The sequence below is a fragment of the Bombina bombina genome, chromosome 11 (assembly GCF_027579735.1).
Source record: "Bombina bombina isolate aBomBom1 chromosome 11, aBomBom1.pri, whole genome shotgun sequence".
NCBI classification, from domain to species: Eukaryota; Metazoa; Chordata; class Amphibia; order Anura; family Bombinatoridae; genus Bombina; species Bombina bombina.
In genome coordinates this window covers 177,976,954-177,997,314 of record NC_069509.1, presented here as the reverse complement: position 1 = coordinate 177,997,314, position 20,361 = coordinate 177,976,954, and the positions used below count along the sequence as shown (strand labels likewise).

Below are 20,361 nucleotides of genomic sequence, written 5' to 3'. Positions count from 1 at the left end.
TTTTTTTTGTTTTTTTTAACTGTATGCTTTGTGTCGTGAAAGTGTAAAGTGCCATAAAACATGTTGATATCTGTGCATATCCAAAAAGGGCTAATTAAAGGGACACTGAACCCAGATTTTTTTTCTTTTGTGATTCAGATAGAGCATGAAATTTTAAGAAACTTTCTAATTTATACCTATTATCAAATTTTCTTCATTCTGTTGGTATCTTTATTTGAAATGCAAGAATGTAAGTTTAGATGCCGGTCCATTTTTGGTGAACAACCTGGGTTGTCCTTGCTGATTGGTGGATAAATTCATCCACCAATAAAAAAGTGCTGTCCAGATGTCGGAACAAAAAAAAAGCTTAGATGTCTTCTTTTTCATATAAAGATAGCAAGTGAACGAAAAAAAAATTGATAATAGGAGTAAATTAGAAAGTCGCTTAAAATTGCATGCTCTATCTGAATCACGAAAGAAAAAAATTGGGTTCAGTGTCCCTTTAAGTAAAAATGTGTGTAAATTTTTTTTTTTCAAAATTGCTGACAAGTATTTTAAAATTTTCAAAATTATGCAAAAATACTTAAATAGCCATGCTGTCTGGAGCAATCTACTCCACCCCCCTTTATCAGTGTTTAGACACAGGCATTGTATTTCAACTGAGTTCACAGCTTCTAGGGAGACTCCAGCAGATAATCACTGTGCACGTCTGCATTCTACCAAAGCAATAATAGATAAAGATACAGCCATGGAAGGAAATGTGTGGGGGAAGTTAGAGCTGTAAAATTCATAAACTTAAAAGAAAGGGTTAATGAAGAGGCACTGCAGTGTACATTTGCAGGTAAAGAAATTAAAGTACTTATTATTATTATTATTATTATTATTATTATTATTATTATTATATTTTGTCTCTATCCCAAATTGTTTTAATTTTGACTTCCATGTCCTATTCAGCTGCAGAAATTTGAAATTAAAGGGATATGAAACCCAACATTATGTTGCGTGATTCAGATAGAATATGCAATTTTAAACAACTTTCTAATTTTACTTCTATTATCAATTAGTTTGCGTTGTCCTGTTATCTTTTGTTGAAAAGCAGACATATGCTTAGGAGCCGGTCCATTTCTGGCAACAGTTTTGCAAGAGCACTAGAGGGCAGCACTATTACCTGTCATGTAGTGCTCCAGACGCCTATCTAGGTATCTCTTCAACACAGAATATCATGGGCATTAACCAAATCTTGATAATAGAAGTAAATTGGTTTTCTTCTGTTATGTGCGATCAGTCCACGGGTCATCATTACTTCTGGGATATAACTCCTCCCCAACAGGAAATGCAAGAGGATTCACCCAGCAGAGCTGATATAGCTCCTCCCCTCTACGTCAGTCCCAGTCATTCTCTTGCACCCAACGACTAGATAGGATGTGTGAGAGGACTATGGTGATTATACTTAGTTTTTATGACTTCAATCAAAAGTTTGTTATTTTACAATAGCACCGGAGCGTGTTATTACTTCTCTGGCAGAGTTTGAAGAAGAATCTACCAGAGTTTTTTACTATGATTTTAACCGGAGTAGTTAAGATCATATTGCTGTTCTCGGCCATCTGAGGGAGGTAAAGGCTTCAGATCAGGGGACAGCGGGCAGATGAATCTGCATTGAGGTATGTAGCAGTTTTTATTTTCTGAATGGAATTGATGAAAAAATCCTGCTATACCGTTATAATGACATGTATGTATACACTTCAGTATTCTGGGAATGGTTTTTCACCGGAACTACTCTGTTAAAGGTCACTAATCCTTTTAATAAATATTGTCATGTTAAACGTTTTTGCTGGAATGTAGAATCGTTTACATTACTGAGGTACTGAGTAAATAAATGTTTGGGCATTATTTTCCACTTGGCAGTTGTCTGCTTTAAATTGTGACAGTTTCGTTTCTCCTCACTGCTGTGTGTGAGGGGAGGGGCCGTTTTTGGCGCTCTTTTGCTACGCATCAAAAAATTCCAGTCAGCTACTATTATATTTCCTGCATGATCCGGTTCACTGACAGATCTCAGGGGTCTTCAAACTTCTTTGAAGGGAGGTACATTCTCTCAGCAGAGCTGTGAGAATTTTTATTGACTGTGAATAAAAACGTTACTCTATAATTTTTTATGTCAAATTTAGTTATTTACTAATGGGAACAAACCTTTGCTAAAAGTTGTGTTATTTTAAACTTGATGCTATAACTGTTTCAGTTCATTATCTCAACTGTCATTTAATCGTTTAAGTACCTCTTTGAGGCACAGTACGTTTTTGTTAAAAAAGATTATAACCAGGTTGCAAGTTATTGCTAGTGTGTTAAACATGTCTGACTCAGAGAATGATATCTGTGTCATTTGTTCCAATGCCAAGGTGGAGCCCAATAGAAATTTATGTACTAACTGTATTGATGCTACTTTAAATAAAAGTCAATCTGTACAATGTGAACAAATTTCACCAAACTGCGAGGGGAGAGTTATGCCGACTAACTCGCCTCACGCGGCAGTACCTGCATCTCCCGCCCGGGAGGTGCGTGATATTATGGCGCCTAATACATCTGGGCGGCCATTACAGATAACATTACATGATATGGCTACTGTTATGACTGAAGTTTTGTCTAAATTACCAGAACTAAGAGGCAAGCGTGATCACTCTGGGGTGAGAACAGAGTGCGCTGACAATACTAGGGCCATGTCTGATACTGCGTCACAGCTTGCAGAGCATGAGGACGGAGAGCTTCATTCTGTGGGTGACGGTTCTGATCCAAACAGATTGGATTCAGATATTTCAAATTTTAAATTTAAATTGGAGAACCTCCGTGCATTACTAGGGGAGGTCCTAGCAGCTCTCAATGATTGTAACACCATTGCAATACCAGAGAAAATGTGTAGGTTGGATAAATACTTTGCGGTACCGGCGAGTACTGACGTTTTTCCTATACCTAAGAGATTAACTGAAATTGTTACTAAGGAGTGGGATAGACCCGGTGTGCCGTTCTCACCCCCTCCAATATTTAGAAAGATGTTTCCAATAGACGCCACTACTCGGGACTTATGGCAAACGGTCCCTAAGGTGGAGGGAGCAGTTTCTACTTTAGCTAAGCGTACCACTATCCCGGTGGAGGATAGCTGTGCTTTTTCAGATCCAATGGATAAAAAATTAGAGGGTTACCTTAAGAAAATGTTTGTTCAACAAGGTTTTATATTGCAACCCCTTGCATGTATCGCGCCGATTACGGCTGCGGCAGCATTTTGGATTGAGTCTCTGGAAGAGAACCTTAGTTCATCTACGCTAGACGACATTATGGACAGGCTTAGAGTCCTTAAACTAGCCAATTCATTCATTTCGGAGGCCGTAGTACATTTAACCAAACTTACGGCTAAGAACTCTGGATTCGCCATACAGGCACGTAGAGCACTGTGGCTAAAATCCTGGTCAGCTGATGTTACTTCTAAGTCTAAATTACTTAATATACCTTTCAAGGGGCAGTCTTTATTTGGGCCCGGGTTGAAAGAAATTATCGCTGACATTACAGGAGGTAAGGGCCACGCCCTACCTCAAGACAAAGCCAAAACTAAGGCTAGACAGTCTAATTTTCGTCCCTTTCGGAATTTCAAACCTGGAGCAGCGTCAACCTCCACTGCACCAAAACAGGAAGGAGCTGTTGCTCGTTACAGGCAAGGCTGGAAACCTAACCAGTCCTGGAATAAGGGCAAACAGGCCAGGAAACCGGCTGCTGCCCCAAAGACAGCATGAACCGAGAGCCCCCGATCCGGGACCGGATCTAGTGGGGGGCAGACTTTCTCTCTTCGCTCAGGCCTGGGCAAGAGATGTTCAGGATCCCTGGGCGCTGGAGATCATATCTCAGGGATACCTTCTAGACTTCAAATTATCTCCCCCAAAAGGGAGATTTCATCTGTCAAGGTTGTCAACAAACCAGATAAAGAAAGAAGCGTTTCTACGCTGTGTACAAGATCTGTTATTAATGGGAGTGATCCATCCAGTTCCGCGGTCGGAACAAGGACAAGGGTTCTACTCAAACCTGTTTGTGGTTCCCAAAAAAGAGGGGACTTTCAGGCCAATCTTAGATTTAAAGATTCTAAACAAATTCCTAAGAGTTCCATCGTTCAAAATGGAAACTATTCGGACAATCTTACCTATGATCCAAAAGGGTCAGTACATGACCACAGTGGATTTAAAAGATGCTTACCTTCACATACCGATTCACAAAGATCATCAACGGTATCTACGGTTTGCCTTCCTAGACAGGCACTACCAGTTTGTAGCTCTTCCATTCGGATTGGCTACGGCCCCAAGAATCTTCACAAAGGTTCTGGGTGCCCTTCTGGCGGTACTAAGACCGCGAGGGATTTCGGTAGCTCCGTACCTAGACGACATTCTAATACAAGCTTCAAGCTTTCAAACTGCCAAGTCTCATACAGAGTTAGTTCTGGCATTTCTAAGGTCGCATGGATGGAAAGTGAACGAAAAGAAAAGTTCTCTTTTTCCTCTCACAAGAGTTCCATTCTTGGGGACTCTTATAGATTCTGTAGAAATGAAGATTTACCTGACAGAAGACAGGTTAACAAGGCTTCAGGATGCATGCCGTGTCCTTCATTCCATTCAACACCCGTCAGTAGCTCAATGCATGGAGGTGATCGGCTTAATGGTAGCGGCAATGGACATAGTACCTTTTGCACGCCTACACCTCAGACCGCTGCAATTGTGCATGCTAAGTCAGTGGAATGGGGATTACTCAGATTTGTCCCCTACCCTGAATCTGAATCAAGAGACCAGAAATTCTCTTCTATGGTGGCTTTATCGGCCACACCTGTCCAGGGGGATGCCATTCAGCAGGCCAGACTGGACAATCGTAACAACAGACGCCAGCCTGCTAGGTTGGGGCGCTGTCTGGAATTCTCTGAAGACTCAGGGATTATGGAATCAGGAGGAGAGTCTCCTTCCAATAAACATTCTGGAATTGAGGGCAGTTCTCAATGCCCTTCTAGCTTGGCCCCAATTAACAACTCAGGGGTTCATCAGGTTTCAGTCGGACAATATCACGACTGTAGCTTACATCAACCATCAGGGAGGGACAAGAAGCTCCCTAGCAATGATGGAAGTATCAAAGATAATTCGCTGGGCAGAGTCTCACTCTTGCCACCTGTCAGCAATCCACATCCCGGGAGTGGAGAACTGGGAGGCGGATTTCTTGAGTCGCCAGACTTTTCATCCGGGAGAGTGGGAACTTCATCCGGAGATTTTTGCCCAAATACTTCGACGTTGGGGCAAACCAGAGATAGATCTCATGGCGTCTCGCCAGAACGCCAAACTTCCTCACTACGGGTCCAGATCCAGGGATCCGGGAGCGGTTCTGATAGATGCTTTGACAGCACCTTGGAACTTCGGGATGGCTTATGTGTTTCCACCCTTCCCGCTGCTTCCTCGATTGATTGCGAAAATCAAACAAGAGAGAGCATCTGTGATTCTAATAGCGCCTGCATGGCCACGCAGGACTTGGTATGCAGATCTAGTGGACATGTCATCCTGTCCACCTTGGTCTCTACCTCTGAGACAGGACCTTCTGATACAGGGTCCATTCAAACATCAAAATCTAACTTCTCTGAAACTGACTGCTTGGAAATTGAACGCTTGATTTTATCAAAGCGTGGTTTTTCTGAGTCGGTTATTGATACTCTGATCCAGGCTAGGAAGCCTGTTACCAGAAAGATTTACCATAAAATATGGCACAAATACCTATACTGGTGCGAATCCAAACGTTACTCCTGGAGTAAGGTTAGGATCCCTAGGATATTGTCTTTTCTACAAGAAGGTTTAGAAAAGGGTTTATCGGCTAGTTCATTAAAGGGACAGATTTCAGCTCTGTCCATCTTGTTACACAGGCGTCTGTCAGAAAATCCAGACGTCCAGGCTTTTTGTCAAGCTTTAGCTAGGATCAAGCCTGTGTTTAAAGCCGTTGCTCCGCCATGGAGTTTAAACTTAGTTCTTAACGTTTTACAAGGTGTTCCATTTGAACCCCTTCATTCCATTGATATAAAATTGTTATCTTGGAAAGTTCTGTTTTTAATGGCTATTTCCTCGACTCGAAGAGTCTCTGAGTTATCAGCATTACATTGTGATTCTCCTTATCTGATTTTTCATTCAGATAAGGTAGTTCTGCGTACTAAACCTGGGTTCTTACCTAAGGTAGTTACTAACAGGAATATCAATCAAGAGATTGTTGTTCCATCCTTGTGTCCAAATCCTTCTTCAAAGAAGGAACGTCTTCTACACAATCTGGATGTAGTTCGTGCCCTCAAGTTCTACTTGCAGGCAACTAAAAATTTTCGCCAAACTTCTTCCCTGTTTGTCGTTTATTCTGGACAGAGGAGAGGTCAAAAAGCTTCTGCTACCTCTCTCTCTTTTTGGCTTCGTAGCATAATACGTTTAGCCTATGAGACTGCTGGACAGCAGCCTCCTGAAAGAATTACAGCTCACTCCACTAGAGCTGTGGCTTCCACTTGGGCCTTTAAGAATGAGGCCTCTGTTGAACAGATTTGCAAGGCTGCAACTTGGTCTTCGCTTCATACTTTTTCCAAATTTTACAAATTTGACACTTTTGCTTCTTCGGAGGCTATTTTTGGGAGAAAGGTTCTTCAGGCAGTGGTTCCTTCTGTATAATGAGCCTGCCTATCCCTCCCGTCATCCGTGTACTTTTGCTTTGGTATTGGTATCCCAGAAGTAATGATGACCCGTGGACTGATCGCACATAACAGAAGAAAACATAATTTATGCTTACCTGATAAATTCCTTTCTTCTGTTGTGCGATCAGTCCACGGCCCGCCCTGTTTTTTTAAGGCAGGTAAATATCTTTTAAATTATACTCCAGTCACCACTTCACCCTTGGTTACTCCTTTCTCGTTGATTCTTGGTCGAATGACTGGGACTGACGTAGAGGGGAGGAGCTATATCAGCTCTGCTGGGTGAATCCTCTTGCATTTCCTGTTGGGGAGGAGTTATATCCCAGAAGTAATGATGACCCGTGGACTGATCGCACAACAGAAGAAAGGAATTTATCAGGTAAGCATAAATTATGTTTTTTTATTTGGTCTGCTCTGTTTAAATCAGTGTTTCTCAACCGCGGTCCTCAAGTTCCCCCAACAGGCCAGGTTTTCATTATAGCTGAACTAGAGCACAGGTGAAATAATCAGCTGATGAGTAACCATGGTTACTAACCTGCTCTCACCCCTCATATGATTATTTCACCTGTGTCTAAATCTCAAAATATTTTTTTTGTGTCATATCCCTTTAAAGGGACATGAAACCCAATATTTTTATTATTATTATTTAGATAGCAAACATTTTATTTCTATCATCAAATGTGCACGATTCCGTTGGTATCCTTTGTTGATGTAGCAGCAATGCATTACTGGGAGGTAGCTGAACACATTGGGAGAGCTAATGACAAAAGGCATATATTTTACAGCCACCAATCAGCAGCTAGCTCCCAGTAGTGCATTGCTGTTCCTGAGCCTACCTAGGTTTACTTTTCAACAAAGGATTTTAAGAGAATGAAGCTAATTAGATAATAAAAGTAAACTGGAAAGTTGTTTGAGATTGAATGTTTTTAGTTTTATTGGAATCATGACAGTTTAGTTTTGACTTGACTGCCTCTTTAATTATAGAAAAAGAAAATACATTAAACCTGTTTTAATATTGATGTTGAAACTAAGGGCAAATGTGCACTGTTTTTCAGTTGCTTACTGGTTGATAAGGGCAACTCCTACATGATTAAGGGCTCGATTTTATCAAATCCCTACGGCTGCAAGTTCTCACAAGAACTTGCTCGCCGTAATTTTAACAAGCAGCGGTCACTAGACCGCCGCTTCCCTAACCTCTTCGCCACTAATTCAATCTCTGCGGTCTAGTCCGACCGAGGAGATTGACAGCTCCTGCCCGCGCACAGGGCGGGATTGCACGCAAGCGCAAAATTGCGCTCGTGTGCAATGGTGATTACCTGTGGGTAATTTCGCCCTGCCACAGGTGAGCTGAGGCGTACAGGGGCGCGTGTACTCGCCCCTGTCCGCCTCAGCTTTGATAAATCTAGCCCTTAGTGGTAAACGGTGACCTGTCCTTAAGTTGTCTTGCTCAGGAACATGTAGTTTTAAAAAAAAAAAAAAATATATGAAATACATTTTAATGTAATCCTCTTGTGTATTTGCAAAAGTAAATCTGAAGAGTAAAGTAATCCGTAATTTTATTAGAAGACCAGTAAATACAGTAGATTTGCATAAGCAACAAATGTATGATAAATAGACCACGCAATAGCACTTGGTCTGAACTTTAAATGAGTAGTAGATTTTATTTTTTTTTCTTTCTGACAAATGTTAAAGTTGTCTATTTCCACCCCCTGCATCATATGACAGCCATCAGCCAATCACAAATGCATATATGTATATACTATGAATTCTTGCACATGCTCAGTAGGGGCTGGAGACCCAAAAAGTGTAAATATATAAAAACAGAATTTATGCTTACCTGATAAATTACTTTCTCCAACGGTGTGTCCGGTCCACGGAGTCATCCTTACTTGTGGGAATATCTCTTCCCCAACAGGAAATGGCAAAGAGTCCCAGCAAAGCTGGCCATATAGTCCCTCCTAGGCTCCGCCCACCCCAGTCATTCGACCGACGGACAGGAGGAAAAATATAGGAGAAACCATATGGTACCGTGGTGACTGTAGTTAGAGAAAATAATTAATCAGACCTGATTAAAAAACCAGGGCGGGCCGTGGACCGGACACACCGTTGGAGAAAGTAATTTATCAGGTAAGCATAAATTCTGTTTTCTCCAACATTGGTGTGTCCGGTCCACGGCGTCATCCTTACTTGTGGGAACCAATACCAAAGCTTTAGGACACGGATGAAGGGAGGGAGCAAATCAGGTTACCTAAACGGAAGGCACCACGGCTTGCAAAACCTTTCTCCCAAAAATAGCCTCAGAAGAAGCAAAAGTATCAAATTTGTAAAATTTGGCAAAAGTGTGCAGTGAAGACCAAGTCGCTGCCTTACATATCTGGTCAACAGAAGCCTCGTTCTTGAAGGCCCATGTGGAAGCCACAGCCCTAGTGGAGTGAGCTGTGATTCTTTCAGGAGGCTGCCGTCCGGCAGTCTCATAAGCCAATCGGATGATGCTTTTAAGCCAAAAGGAAAGAGAGGTAGAAGTCGCTTTTTGACCTCTCCTTTTACCAGACTAGACAACAAACAAAGAAGATGTTTGTCTGAAATCTTTTGTAGCCTCTAAATAGAATTTTAGAGCACGGACTACGTCCAAATTGTGTAACAAACGTTCCTTCTTTGAAACTGGATTCAGACATAAAGAAGGTACAACTATCTCCTGGTTAATATTCTTGTTAGAAACAACCTTTGGAAGAAAACCAGGCTTAGTACGCAAAACCACCTTATCTGCATGGAACACCAGATAGGGAGGAGAACATTGCAGAGCAGATAACTCTGAAACTCTTCTAGCCGAAGAAATAGCAACCAAAAACAAAACTTTCCAAGATAGTAACTTAATATCTATGGAATGTAAAGGTTCAAACGGAACCCCTTGAAGAACTGAAAGAACTAGATTTAGACTCCAGGGAGGAGTCAAAGGTCTGTAAACAGGCTTGATCCTAACCAGAGCCTGAACAAATGCTTGAACATCTGGCACAGCTGCCAGTCTTTTGTGTAGTAAGACAGATAAAGCAGAGATCTGTCCCTTTAGAGAACTTGCAGATAATCCTTTCTCCAAACCTTCTTGTAGAAAGGAGAGAATCTTAGGAATTTTTATCTTATTCCATGGGAATCCTTTGGATTCACACCAACAGATATATCTTTTCCATTTTTATTTATTTTATGGTAAATCTTTCTAGTTACCGGTTTTCTGGCCTGAACCAGAGTATCTATCACAGAATCTGAAAACCCACGCTTCGATAGAATCAAGCGTTCAATCTCCAAGCCGTCAGCTGGAGGGAGACCAGATTTGGATGTTCGAATGGACCCTGAACAAGAAGGTCCTGTCTCAAAGGTAGCTTCCATGGTGGAACTGATGACATATTCACCAGGTCTGCATACCAAGTCCTGCGTGGCCACGCAGGAGCTATCAAGATCACCGAGGCCCTCTCCTGTTTGATCCTGGCTACCAGCCTGGGAATGAGAGGAAACGGTGGAAATACATAAGCTAGGTTGAAGGTCCAAGGTGCTACTAGGGCATCGACTAGAGTCGCCTTGGGATCCCTGGATCTGGACCCGTAGCAAGGAACCTTGAAGTTCTGATGAGACGCCATCAGATCCATGTCTGGAATGCCCCATAATTGAGTTAGTTGGGCAAAGATCTCCGGGTGGAGTTCCCACTCCCCCGGATGGAATGTCTGACGACTCAGATAATCCGCTTCCCAGTTTTCCACACCTGGGATGTGGATCTCAGATAGGTGGCAGGAGTGATCCTCCGCCCATTGAATTGTTTTGGTCACTTCTTTCATCGCCAGGGAACTCCTTGTTCCCCCCTGATGATTGATATACGCAACGGTCGTCATGTTGTCTGATTGGAATCTTATGAATCTGGCCTTTGCTAGCTGAGGCCAAGTCCTGAGAGCATTGAAGATCGCTCTTAGTTCCAGAATGTTTATCGGGAGAAGAGACTCTTCCCGAGACCATAGTCCCTGAGCTTTCAGGGACTCCCAGACCGCTCCCCAGCCCACTAGACTGGCGTCGGTCGTGACAATGACCCACTCTGGTTTGTGGAAGCTCATTCCCTGGGATAGATGGTCCAGGGTCAGCCACCAACGGAGTGAATCTCTGGTCTTCTGATCTACTTGAATCATTGGAGACAAGTCTGTATAATCCCCATTCCACTGTTTGAGCATGCACAGTTGTAATGGTCTTAGATGAATTTGTGCAAAAGGAACTATGTCCATTGCTGCAACCATCAACCCTACTACTTCCATGCACTGCGCTATGGAAGGACGTGGAACAGAATGAAGAACTTGACAAGTGCTTAGAAGTTTTGACTTTCTGACCTCTGTCAGAAAAATCCTCATTTCTAAGGAATCTATTATTGTTCCCAAGAAGGGAACTCTTGTTGACGGAGACAGAGAACTTTTTTCTATGTTCACCTTCCATCCGTATGATCTGAGAAAGGCCAGAACGATGTCTGTATGAGCCTTTGCTTTTGACAGGGACGACGCTTGTATTAGAATGTCGTCCAAGTAAGGTACTACTGCAATGCCCCTCGGTCTTAGAACCGCTAGAAGGGACCCTAGTACCTTTGTGAAAATCCTTGGAGCAGTGGCTAACCCGAATGGGAGGGCCACAAACTGGTAATGTTTGTCCAGAAAGGCGAACCTTAGGAACTGATGATGTTCTTTGTGGATAGGAATATGTAGGTACGCATCCTTTAGATCCACGGTAGTCATAAATTGACCTTCCTGGATAGTGGGCAGAATCGTTCGAATGGTTTCCATCTTGAACGATGGTACCCTGAGAAATTTGTTTAGGATCTTCAAATCCAAAATTGGTCTGAGAGTTCCCTCTTTTTTGGGAACTACGAACAGATTGGAATAAAATCCCATTCCTTGTTCCTTTATTGGAACTGGGTGTATCACTCCCATCTTTAACAGGTCTTCTACACAATGTAAGAACGCCTGTCTCTTTATTTGGTTTAAGGATAAGTGAGACATGTGGAACCTTCCCCTTGGGGGTAGTTCCCTGAATTCCAGAAGATAACCCTGAGAAACTATTTCTAGCGCCCAGGGATCCTGAACATCTCTTGCCCAAGCCTGAGCAAAGAGAGAGAGTCTGCCCCCTACTAGATCCGGTCCCGGATCGGGGGCTACTCCTTCATGCTGTTTTGTTAGCAGCAGCAGGCTTCTTGGCCTGCTTACCCTTGTTCCAGCCTTGCATCGGTTTCCAGGCTGGTTTGGGTTGTGAGGCATTACCCTCTTGCTTAGAGGATGCAGAATTAGAGGCCTGTCCGTTCCTGAAATTGCGAAAGGAACGAAAATTAGACTTATTCTTGGCCTTGAAAGGCCTATCTTGTGGAAGGGCGTGGCCCTTTCCCCCAGTGATGTCTGAGATAATCTCTTTCAATTCTGGTCCAAATAGAGTTTTACCTTTGAAAGGGATGTTAAGCAATTTTGTCTTGGATGACACATCCGCTGACCAAGACTTTAGCCAAAGCGCTCTGTGCGCCACGATTGCAAACCCTGAATTTTTCGCCGCTAATCTAGCTAATTGCAAAGCGGCATCTAAAACAAAAGTTAGCCAACTTAAGTGCGTGAACTCTGTCCATAACCTCCTCATATGGAGTCTCTCTACTGAGCGACTTTTCTAGTTCCTCGAACCAGAACCACGCTGCTGTAGTGACAGGGACAATGCACGAAATGGGTTGTAGAAGGTAACCTTGCTGTACAAAAATCTTCTTAAGCAAACCCTCCAATTTTTTATCCATAGGATCTTTGAAAGCACAACTATCCTCGATAGGAATAGTAGTGCGTTTGTTTAGAGTAGAAACTGCCCCCTCGACCTTAGGGACTGTCTGCCATAAGTCCTTTCTGGGGTCGACCATAGGAAATAATTTCTTAAATATAGGGGGGGAACAAAAGGTATGCCGGGCTTTTCCCACTCCTTATTCACTATGTCCGCCACCCGCTTGGGTATAGGAAAAGCGTCGGGGTGCACCGGAACCTCTAGGAACTTGTCCATCTTGCATAATTTCTCTGGAATGACCAAGTTGTCACAATCATCCAGAGTAGATAACACCTCCTTAAACAGAGCGCGGAGATGTTCTAATTTAAATTTAAATGTCACAACATCAGGTTCAGCTTGTTGAGAAATTTTTCCTGAATCTGAAATTTCCCCATCTGACAAAACCTCCCTCATGGCCACTTCAGATTGGTGTGAGGGTATGACAGAACAATTATCATCAGCGCCCTCCTGCTCTTCAGTGTTTAAAACAGAGCAATCGCGCTTTCTCTGATATGTAGGCATTTTGGATAAAATATTTGCTATGGAGTTATCCATTACAGCCGTCAATTGTTGCATGGTAATAAGCATTGGTGCGCTAGATGTACTAGGGGCCTCCTGCGTGGGCAAAACTGGTGTAGACACAGTAGGGGATAATGTAGTATCATGTTTACTCCCCTCATCTGAGGAATCATTTTGGGCAATTTCATTATCTGTGGCAGTACTGTCCTTACTTTGTTTGGACGCTATGGCACAATTATCACACAAATTTAAATGGGGAGACACCTTGGCTTTCATACATATAGAACATAGCTTATCCGAAGGCACAGACATGTTAAACAGGCTTAAACTTGTCAACAAAGCACAAAAAACGTTTTAAAACAAAACCGTTACTGTCTCTTTAAATTTTAAACAGAAAACACTTTATTACTGAATATGTGAAAAAGTATGAAGGAATTGTTCAAAAATTACTAAAATTTCACCACAGTGTCTTAAAGCATTAAGAGTATTGCACACCAAATTTCAGAGCTTTAACCCTTAAAATAACGGAACCAGAGCCGTTTACAAATTTAACCCCTATACAGTCCCAGCTATAGCCTTTGCTGAGACCCAACCAAGCCCAGAGGGGAATACGATACCAAGTGACGCCTTCTAGAAACTTTTCCAGCTACTTTCAGATCCTCACACATGCATCTGCATGTCCTGTTCTCAAAAAACAACTGCGCAGTAATGGCGCGAAAATGAGGCTCAGCCTACAACTGGGAAGGCCCTCCCTGACTGGAAAAGGTGTCTAACATAGTGCCTGCCGTTAATAAATGTTCCCCAAGTTTATAAATGTGAATTATCAGCATAAACATGTATAAAATGCCCAAATAAAGCAATCGATTTAGCCCATAAAAGTGTCTACCAGTTTTTTAGCCCATATTAAGCCCTTTATTCTGTTTGTTTTTGACTAAGAAAATGGCTTACCGGTCCCCATGAGGGGAAATGACAGCCTTCCAGCATTACATGGTCTTGTTAGAAATATGGCTAGTCATACCATAAGCAGAAAAGTCTGCCAACTGTTTCCCCCAACTGAAGTTACTTCATCTCAACAGTCCTATGTGGAAACAGCAATCGATTTTAGTTACTGTCTGCTAAAATCATCTTCCTCTCACAAACAGAAATCTTCATCCTTTTCTGTTTCAGAGTAAATAGTACATACCAGCACTATTTTAAAATAACAAACACTTGATAGAAGAATAAAAAACTACATTTAAACACCAAAAAACTCTTAACCATCTCCGTGGAGATGTTGCCTGTGCAACGGCAAAGAGAATGACTGGGGTGGGCGGAGCCTAGGAGGGACTATATGGCCAGCTTTGCTGGGACTCTTTGCCATTTCCTGTTGGGGAAGAGATATTCCCACAAGTAAGGATGACGCCGTGGACCGGACACACCAATGTTGGAGAAAAGCACATTTTGTTAATGTTATTTTAAAATTGCTGCTTTATCTGAATCATGAAAGTTTAATTTTGACAATATGTTTCATCTCTTTCTTAGATTCAAAATGTCCCAGTACTTACAGAAGATCGAATGAGACCAAGGAGTCACTTACTTCTGACAAAAAAGCCATCCTCTGGTTGTTCTAGCCAAGTTTCAGGTAACAGTTATTTTGAGATGGAAGAGCCTACGTTATGGGCTGATCACCAAGTATCAAAATCTTATCAAAGGTCAAACTTTATATATCGAAATCCGTGTGATAAGGAAGAACTGGAGCTACGAGGAAGCTTTTATGGAAAGGGAGATTTTGGCTTGTGTGATACTGGTTATGACAGCGATGAACGCAGAGATTCGTGCCTCAGAAGCTTGGGGTATGAGAATATCGCTGCTCTTCCTAATGAATCTTTACGGTCACGAAGCTTGGTGGTTTCAGTCAGCAGCTCGGGCTCTCAGACGGTGAATCTTGTCCCATCAAAGGCCCTAATAACTGGCACTGAAAGTCAACCATCAACTCCGTCTGTCTTTGAAGAGAAGTATATTTTAGAACCGAAGACGCAGCCCTGCATGAATGATACCAACGGTTCGAGGAACCAGTTACTTAACAGACTCTCTCTTGGGAGAGATTCTTTAACTCGATCAGATTGCACAGTTACGTATTTTAATTTTGATATCAGACAACCGCACCAAGAATCTACAAAACTTAACTACATCCAAGTGGAGATGGAAAGTGGTTGTGATTCTGACAGTCCCCGGACTCCACAAAGTGACATCTCGGTCCCACTTGTCACGGGTCAACCCTCGGAGTTCTATACTGAACTGGACCTAGAGAAAACTGCTGCCTTGTCACGAATACACAAATGTATAGCAGCAGATGACGGCACGCGAAAGACGCGGCATAACAGCAAACATTTCCCAGCTTGATCAGAGATTTTTATTTTTACACACAGTAGGAAAGCATTTTATTCCTGAAGTGTAACTTGCTATCTGTGTTTGCTGTTACACCTAGAAAAAAAAGGATTTTTTTTTTTCATTAAAAGCACTAATTTCATTCTCTATCTGTTCATTTGCTACTTATGCAGATTCATTTATCGGTCAAAATTGAAACTTTCACGATTCAGATGCAGCATGTGATTTTAAACAAAAAAAATCCACTTTTGTTGTCAAACTTTACGCCATTTTCTTGGTCTCATTTGTTAAAACACAGTTCATTTCCATTATTTTTTTTTTTTTTTGGATATTCTATCTGAATCATGACAGCTTCATGTTGACTTACATGTCCCTTTAACTTCTAGGATGTCTAAGAGGGCTGCAAAATACTCTATATGCAATACCAGATGGCAACTAAAGGGTTAAATAGCCTTTTTGGTAAAATTCTGTTTAGTAATGGCATTGACTTAGATTATCATGCTATCCTTGTTCCAAAAACCGAAATGTATGTAGAATGGACATTAATGGCAACATAATTTAGGAACTGTGCCATAATTATTCATGGGTCTTATCAGCAGCTGATTTAATAAATAACTGAGATGGGAACACTTTTTAAACATTTTTGCAGTGAATTGTATTAGTTTGCATTAGCTTATTATTATTTTTTTAAGCTATTTTTGTAAACTATTTACTTTTAAATGTGTAATGCAATAGATTTTTTTTTTTCTTTCTGATATTATTACTTGTCTGTGATTTGCGTGGGCTAGACTCTGTCCTTGAAATAAAGCTTGTATGGATTCCATAAGTTATTCCCTCTATAGCAGGGGACTCTTTTTCAAGGACATAAGTAAAAAAATGTGTTATTATAATTTGACAGTAATTTTATTTGTGTATTTTGTTTTTTTATAAAATCACAAATTTATTAAGAATTGTGATGTCAATACAGAAGGCATATTCTGCTTTTTCCTGTAACTCTTTAGTCAGTAGAACTGTCCCACCATGCCATGACAGTAGTCCAATAAAAATCACCTTTGTTTAGTAGAAGACATTCACCTTTTTTGTCTCTGCATGGTCTCCCGGAAAATACATTTTTTATTTTATTATACTTTTGAGGTTCGAATTAAGCCATACAAATATCAAATGAAAGTAAGGTACTAAAATAGTACAACACATGTGTCGCATAACAAATTCAAAGAAAATATTGTACAGGCAGTATGCCAAATAATGCACAAACCCCCTAAATTACGGAAAAGACAATTTTTTTAAACTGTCATGAGACACTACATTTTTCTTTCATAATTTGGATTGAACATGCAATTATAAACCACTTTACAAATGAATTCTGTTATCTAATTTGCTTCCTTCTCTTGGTATTTTATGTTGAAAAGCATATCTAGTTTGGCTCAAGAGCAGTAATATACCAAACGTGAGAAGCGCACAAACTGTGAACGAACATTAGCATAATATCTTGTTCTATGGCTAGTTACCGCTTGTTCTATGGCTAGTTACCACTTGTTCTATGGCTAGTTACAGCTTGTTCTATGGGGTCGATTTATCAAAGGCTTTGCAAGCCTTTCGATCCACTACGGCTGCAGGTTCTCACAAGAGAACCTGCACGCCATATTTAACAAGCAGCGGTCATCAGATCGCTGCTTCCCTAATCTTTCACCACCTCTAAATTGGCCGAATTCAATCCCAGCGGTCTAGTCTGACTGTCTGACCGGGGAGATTGACAGCTCTTGCCCGCGCCTGATTGCCTGTGCGCGGGCAAGGGGCGGGATTGCACGCAAGCAAAAAATAGCGCGTGTGTGCAATGCTGAATTCCGCCAGGGGAATTCAGCCCGCAAGAGGCGAGCTGCAGTGGACAGGAGCGCATATGTGCGCCCCTGTCAGCCTCAGCTTGATAAATCGCCCCCTTAGGCTAGTTACCGCTTGTTCTATGGCTAGATACCGCTTGTTCTATGGCTAGATACCGCTTGTTCTATGGCTAGATACCGCTTGTTCTATGGCTAGATACCGCTTGTTCTATGGCTAGATACCGCTTGTTCTATGGCTAGATACCGCTTGTTCTATGGCTAGTTACCACCCTGAAAGCAGTGAATAATAATGCTGCTATCTACTGCTTTTGCTAATATATAACACTGTCGCAAAACTGCTGCCATATAGTACTGCAGACACGTGCACACTCCTGAGCTTACATCCCTGCTTTTCCACAAAGCATAACAAGGAAACAAATAAAATTTTATAATAGAAGTGAATGTTCTATCTAAATCATGAAATACATATCTGGGGTTTTATGTCCCTTGGCATACAGGCATATCCCGTCAGTAAAGTTGTCAGGATTAGTAATAAGTACAAAACCAATACCACAGTAATAGTTTCAGTGTAAATGCTGCAACCTCATACATAACATTAGTATAAAAGCAGGCATAGGGAGTATTACTACATATTTGTCACAGCATTCACTGTACACTAGCTGGAGTTAGTGTGTGTACAGCTCCTACAGTAAAACAATGCAATATCCCTACTCTTCCGCTATTGATCTAGACTCAGGGTGCTAAACCTTGGCACTCCAGAGGTTTTGAAACTACATTTCCCATGATGCTCAGCCTGTTTTAAAGTGTCTGAACATCATGCGAAATGCTGGCTGAGCATTATGGGAAACGTGGTTCTAAAAACTCTGGAGTGCCAAGGTTGGGCACCCCTGCTCTAGATCAACACCTGAAGTAGTGAAACTATATTAGTTATATTTATCAGAAATCATATGATGAAAGGGCTATTACACTCAATTGTTTTTATCTTTCAGAAGGGAGAGCTTATTTTTACTTTAAAATATTAATTAAAATCTGTCTACATTTAAATTGAAACTTCCAGCTCATACTTACTGACTGAGTGCATGATCGGTATAAATACTCTATCTGCCAAAGAGTAGCAGCAGGAAACTTATATCTGCCAATGAGCAGCAGCAGGGATTCAGGGAACCCCTCATTCTACCAATAAGCGTGAGTAGGAAGCCCCCATCTGCCAATGAGCATCAGTAAGAAGCCCCCATCTGCCAATGAGCATCAGCAGGGATTCAGGGAACTCCTCATTCTACCAATAAGCCCCCATCTGCCAATGAGCCTCAGTAAGAAGCCCCCATCTGCCAATGAGCATCAGCAGGGATTCAGGGAACCCCTCATTCTACCAATAAGCGTGAGCAGGAAGCCTCTATCTGCCAATGAGCCTCAGTAACAAGCCTCTATCTGCCAATGAGCCTCAGTAACAAGCCTCTATCTGCCAATGAGCCTCAGTAACAAGCCTCTATCTGCCAAAGAGCCTCAGTAAGAAGCCCCCATCTGCCAATGAGCCTCAGTAAGAAGCCCCCATCTGCCAATGAGCCTCAGTAAGAAGCCCCCATCTGCCAATGAGCCTCAGTAAGAAGCCCCCATCTGCCAATGAGCCTCAGTAAGAAGCCCCCATCTGCCAATGAGCCTCAGTAAGAAGCCCCCATCTGCCAATGAGCCTCAGTAAGAAGCCCCCATCTGCCAATGAGCATTAGTAAGAAGCCCCCATCTGCCAATGGGCCTCAGTAAGAAGTCCCCATCTGCCAATGGGCCTCAGTAAGAAGCCCCCATCTGCCAATGGGCCTCAGTAAGAAGCCCCCATCTGCCAATGGGCCTCAGTAAGAAGCCCCCATCTGCCAATGGGCCTCAGTAAGAAGCCCCCATCTGCCAATGGGCCTCAGTAAGAAGCCCCCATCTGCCAATGAGCATTAGTAAGAAGCCCCGATCTGCCAATGAGCATTAGTAAGAAGCCCCCATCTGCCAATGAGCCTCAGTAAGAAGCCCCATCTGCCAATGAGCCTCAGTAAGAAGCCCCATCTGCCAATGAGCCTCAATAAGAAGCCCCCATCTGCCAATGAGCCTCAGTAAGAAGCCACTATCTGCCAATGAGCCTCAGTAAGAAACCCCCATCTGCCAATGAGCCTCAGTAAGAAGCCCCCGTCTGCCAATGAGCATTAGTAAGAAGCCCCCATCTGCCAATGAGCCTCAGTAAGAAGCCCCCATCTGCCAATGAGCCTCAGTAAGAAGCCCCCATCTGCCAATGAGCATTAGTAAGAAGCCCCCATCTGCCAATGAGCCTCAGTAAGAAGCCCAATCTGCCAATGAGCCTCAGTAAGAAGCCCCCATCTGCCAATGGGCCTCAGTAAGAAGCCCCCATCTGCCAATGGGCCTCAGTAAGAAGCCCCCATCTGCCAATGGGCCTCAGTAAGAAGCCCCCATCTGCCAATGGGCCTCAGTAAGAAGCCCCCATCTGCCAATGAGCATTAGTAAGAAGCCCCGATCTGCCAATGAGCATTAGTAAGAAGCCCCCATCTGCCAATGAGCCTCAGTAAGAAGCCCCATCTGCCAATGAGCCTCAGTAAGAAGCCCCATCTGCCAATGAGCCTCAATAAGAAGCCCCCATCTGCCAATGAGCCTCAGTAAGAAGCCACTATCTGCCAATGAGCCTCAGTAAGAAGCCCCCATCTACCAATGAGCCTCAGTAAGAAGCCCCCATCTGCCAATGAGCATTAGTAAGAAGCCCCCATCTGCCAATGAGCCTCAGTAAGAAGCCACTATCTGCCAATGAGGGCCAGTAAGAAGCCACTATCTGCCAATAAGCCTCAGTAAGAAGCCACTATCTGCCAATGAGCCTCAGTAAGAAGCCCCCGTCTGCCAATGAGCATTAGTAAGAAGCCCCCATCTGCCAATGAGCCTCAGTAAGAAGCCCCCATCTGCCAATGAGCCTCAGTAAGAAGCCCCATCTGCCAATGAGCCTCAGTAAGAAGCCCCCATCTGCCAATGAGCATTAGTAAGAAGCCCCCATCTGCCAATGAGCCTCAGTAACAAGCCTCTATCTGCAAATGAGCCTCAGTAACAAGCCTCTATCTGCAAATGAGCCTCAGTAACAAGCCTCTATCT

The 20,361-nt window shown here is 42.6% G+C and overlaps 1 protein-coding gene across 1 annotated transcript in view; it reads left to right on the top strand.

Moving 5' to 3' along the window:
* Positions 1-15,536, top strand: part of LOC128641738 (fibroblast growth factor receptor substrate 2) — a 39,364-nt gene extending 23,828 nt beyond the window's left edge. The window contains exon 6 of the mRNA XM_053694263.1: positions 14,549-15,536. Within this exon, the coding sequence (XP_053550238.1) occupies positions 14,549-15,409 (861 nt within the window). The 3' untranslated portion in view covers positions 15,410-15,536. The remainder of the gene's footprint in view (positions 1-14,548) is intronic.
* Positions 15,537-20,361: the final 4,825 nt, after the last annotated feature.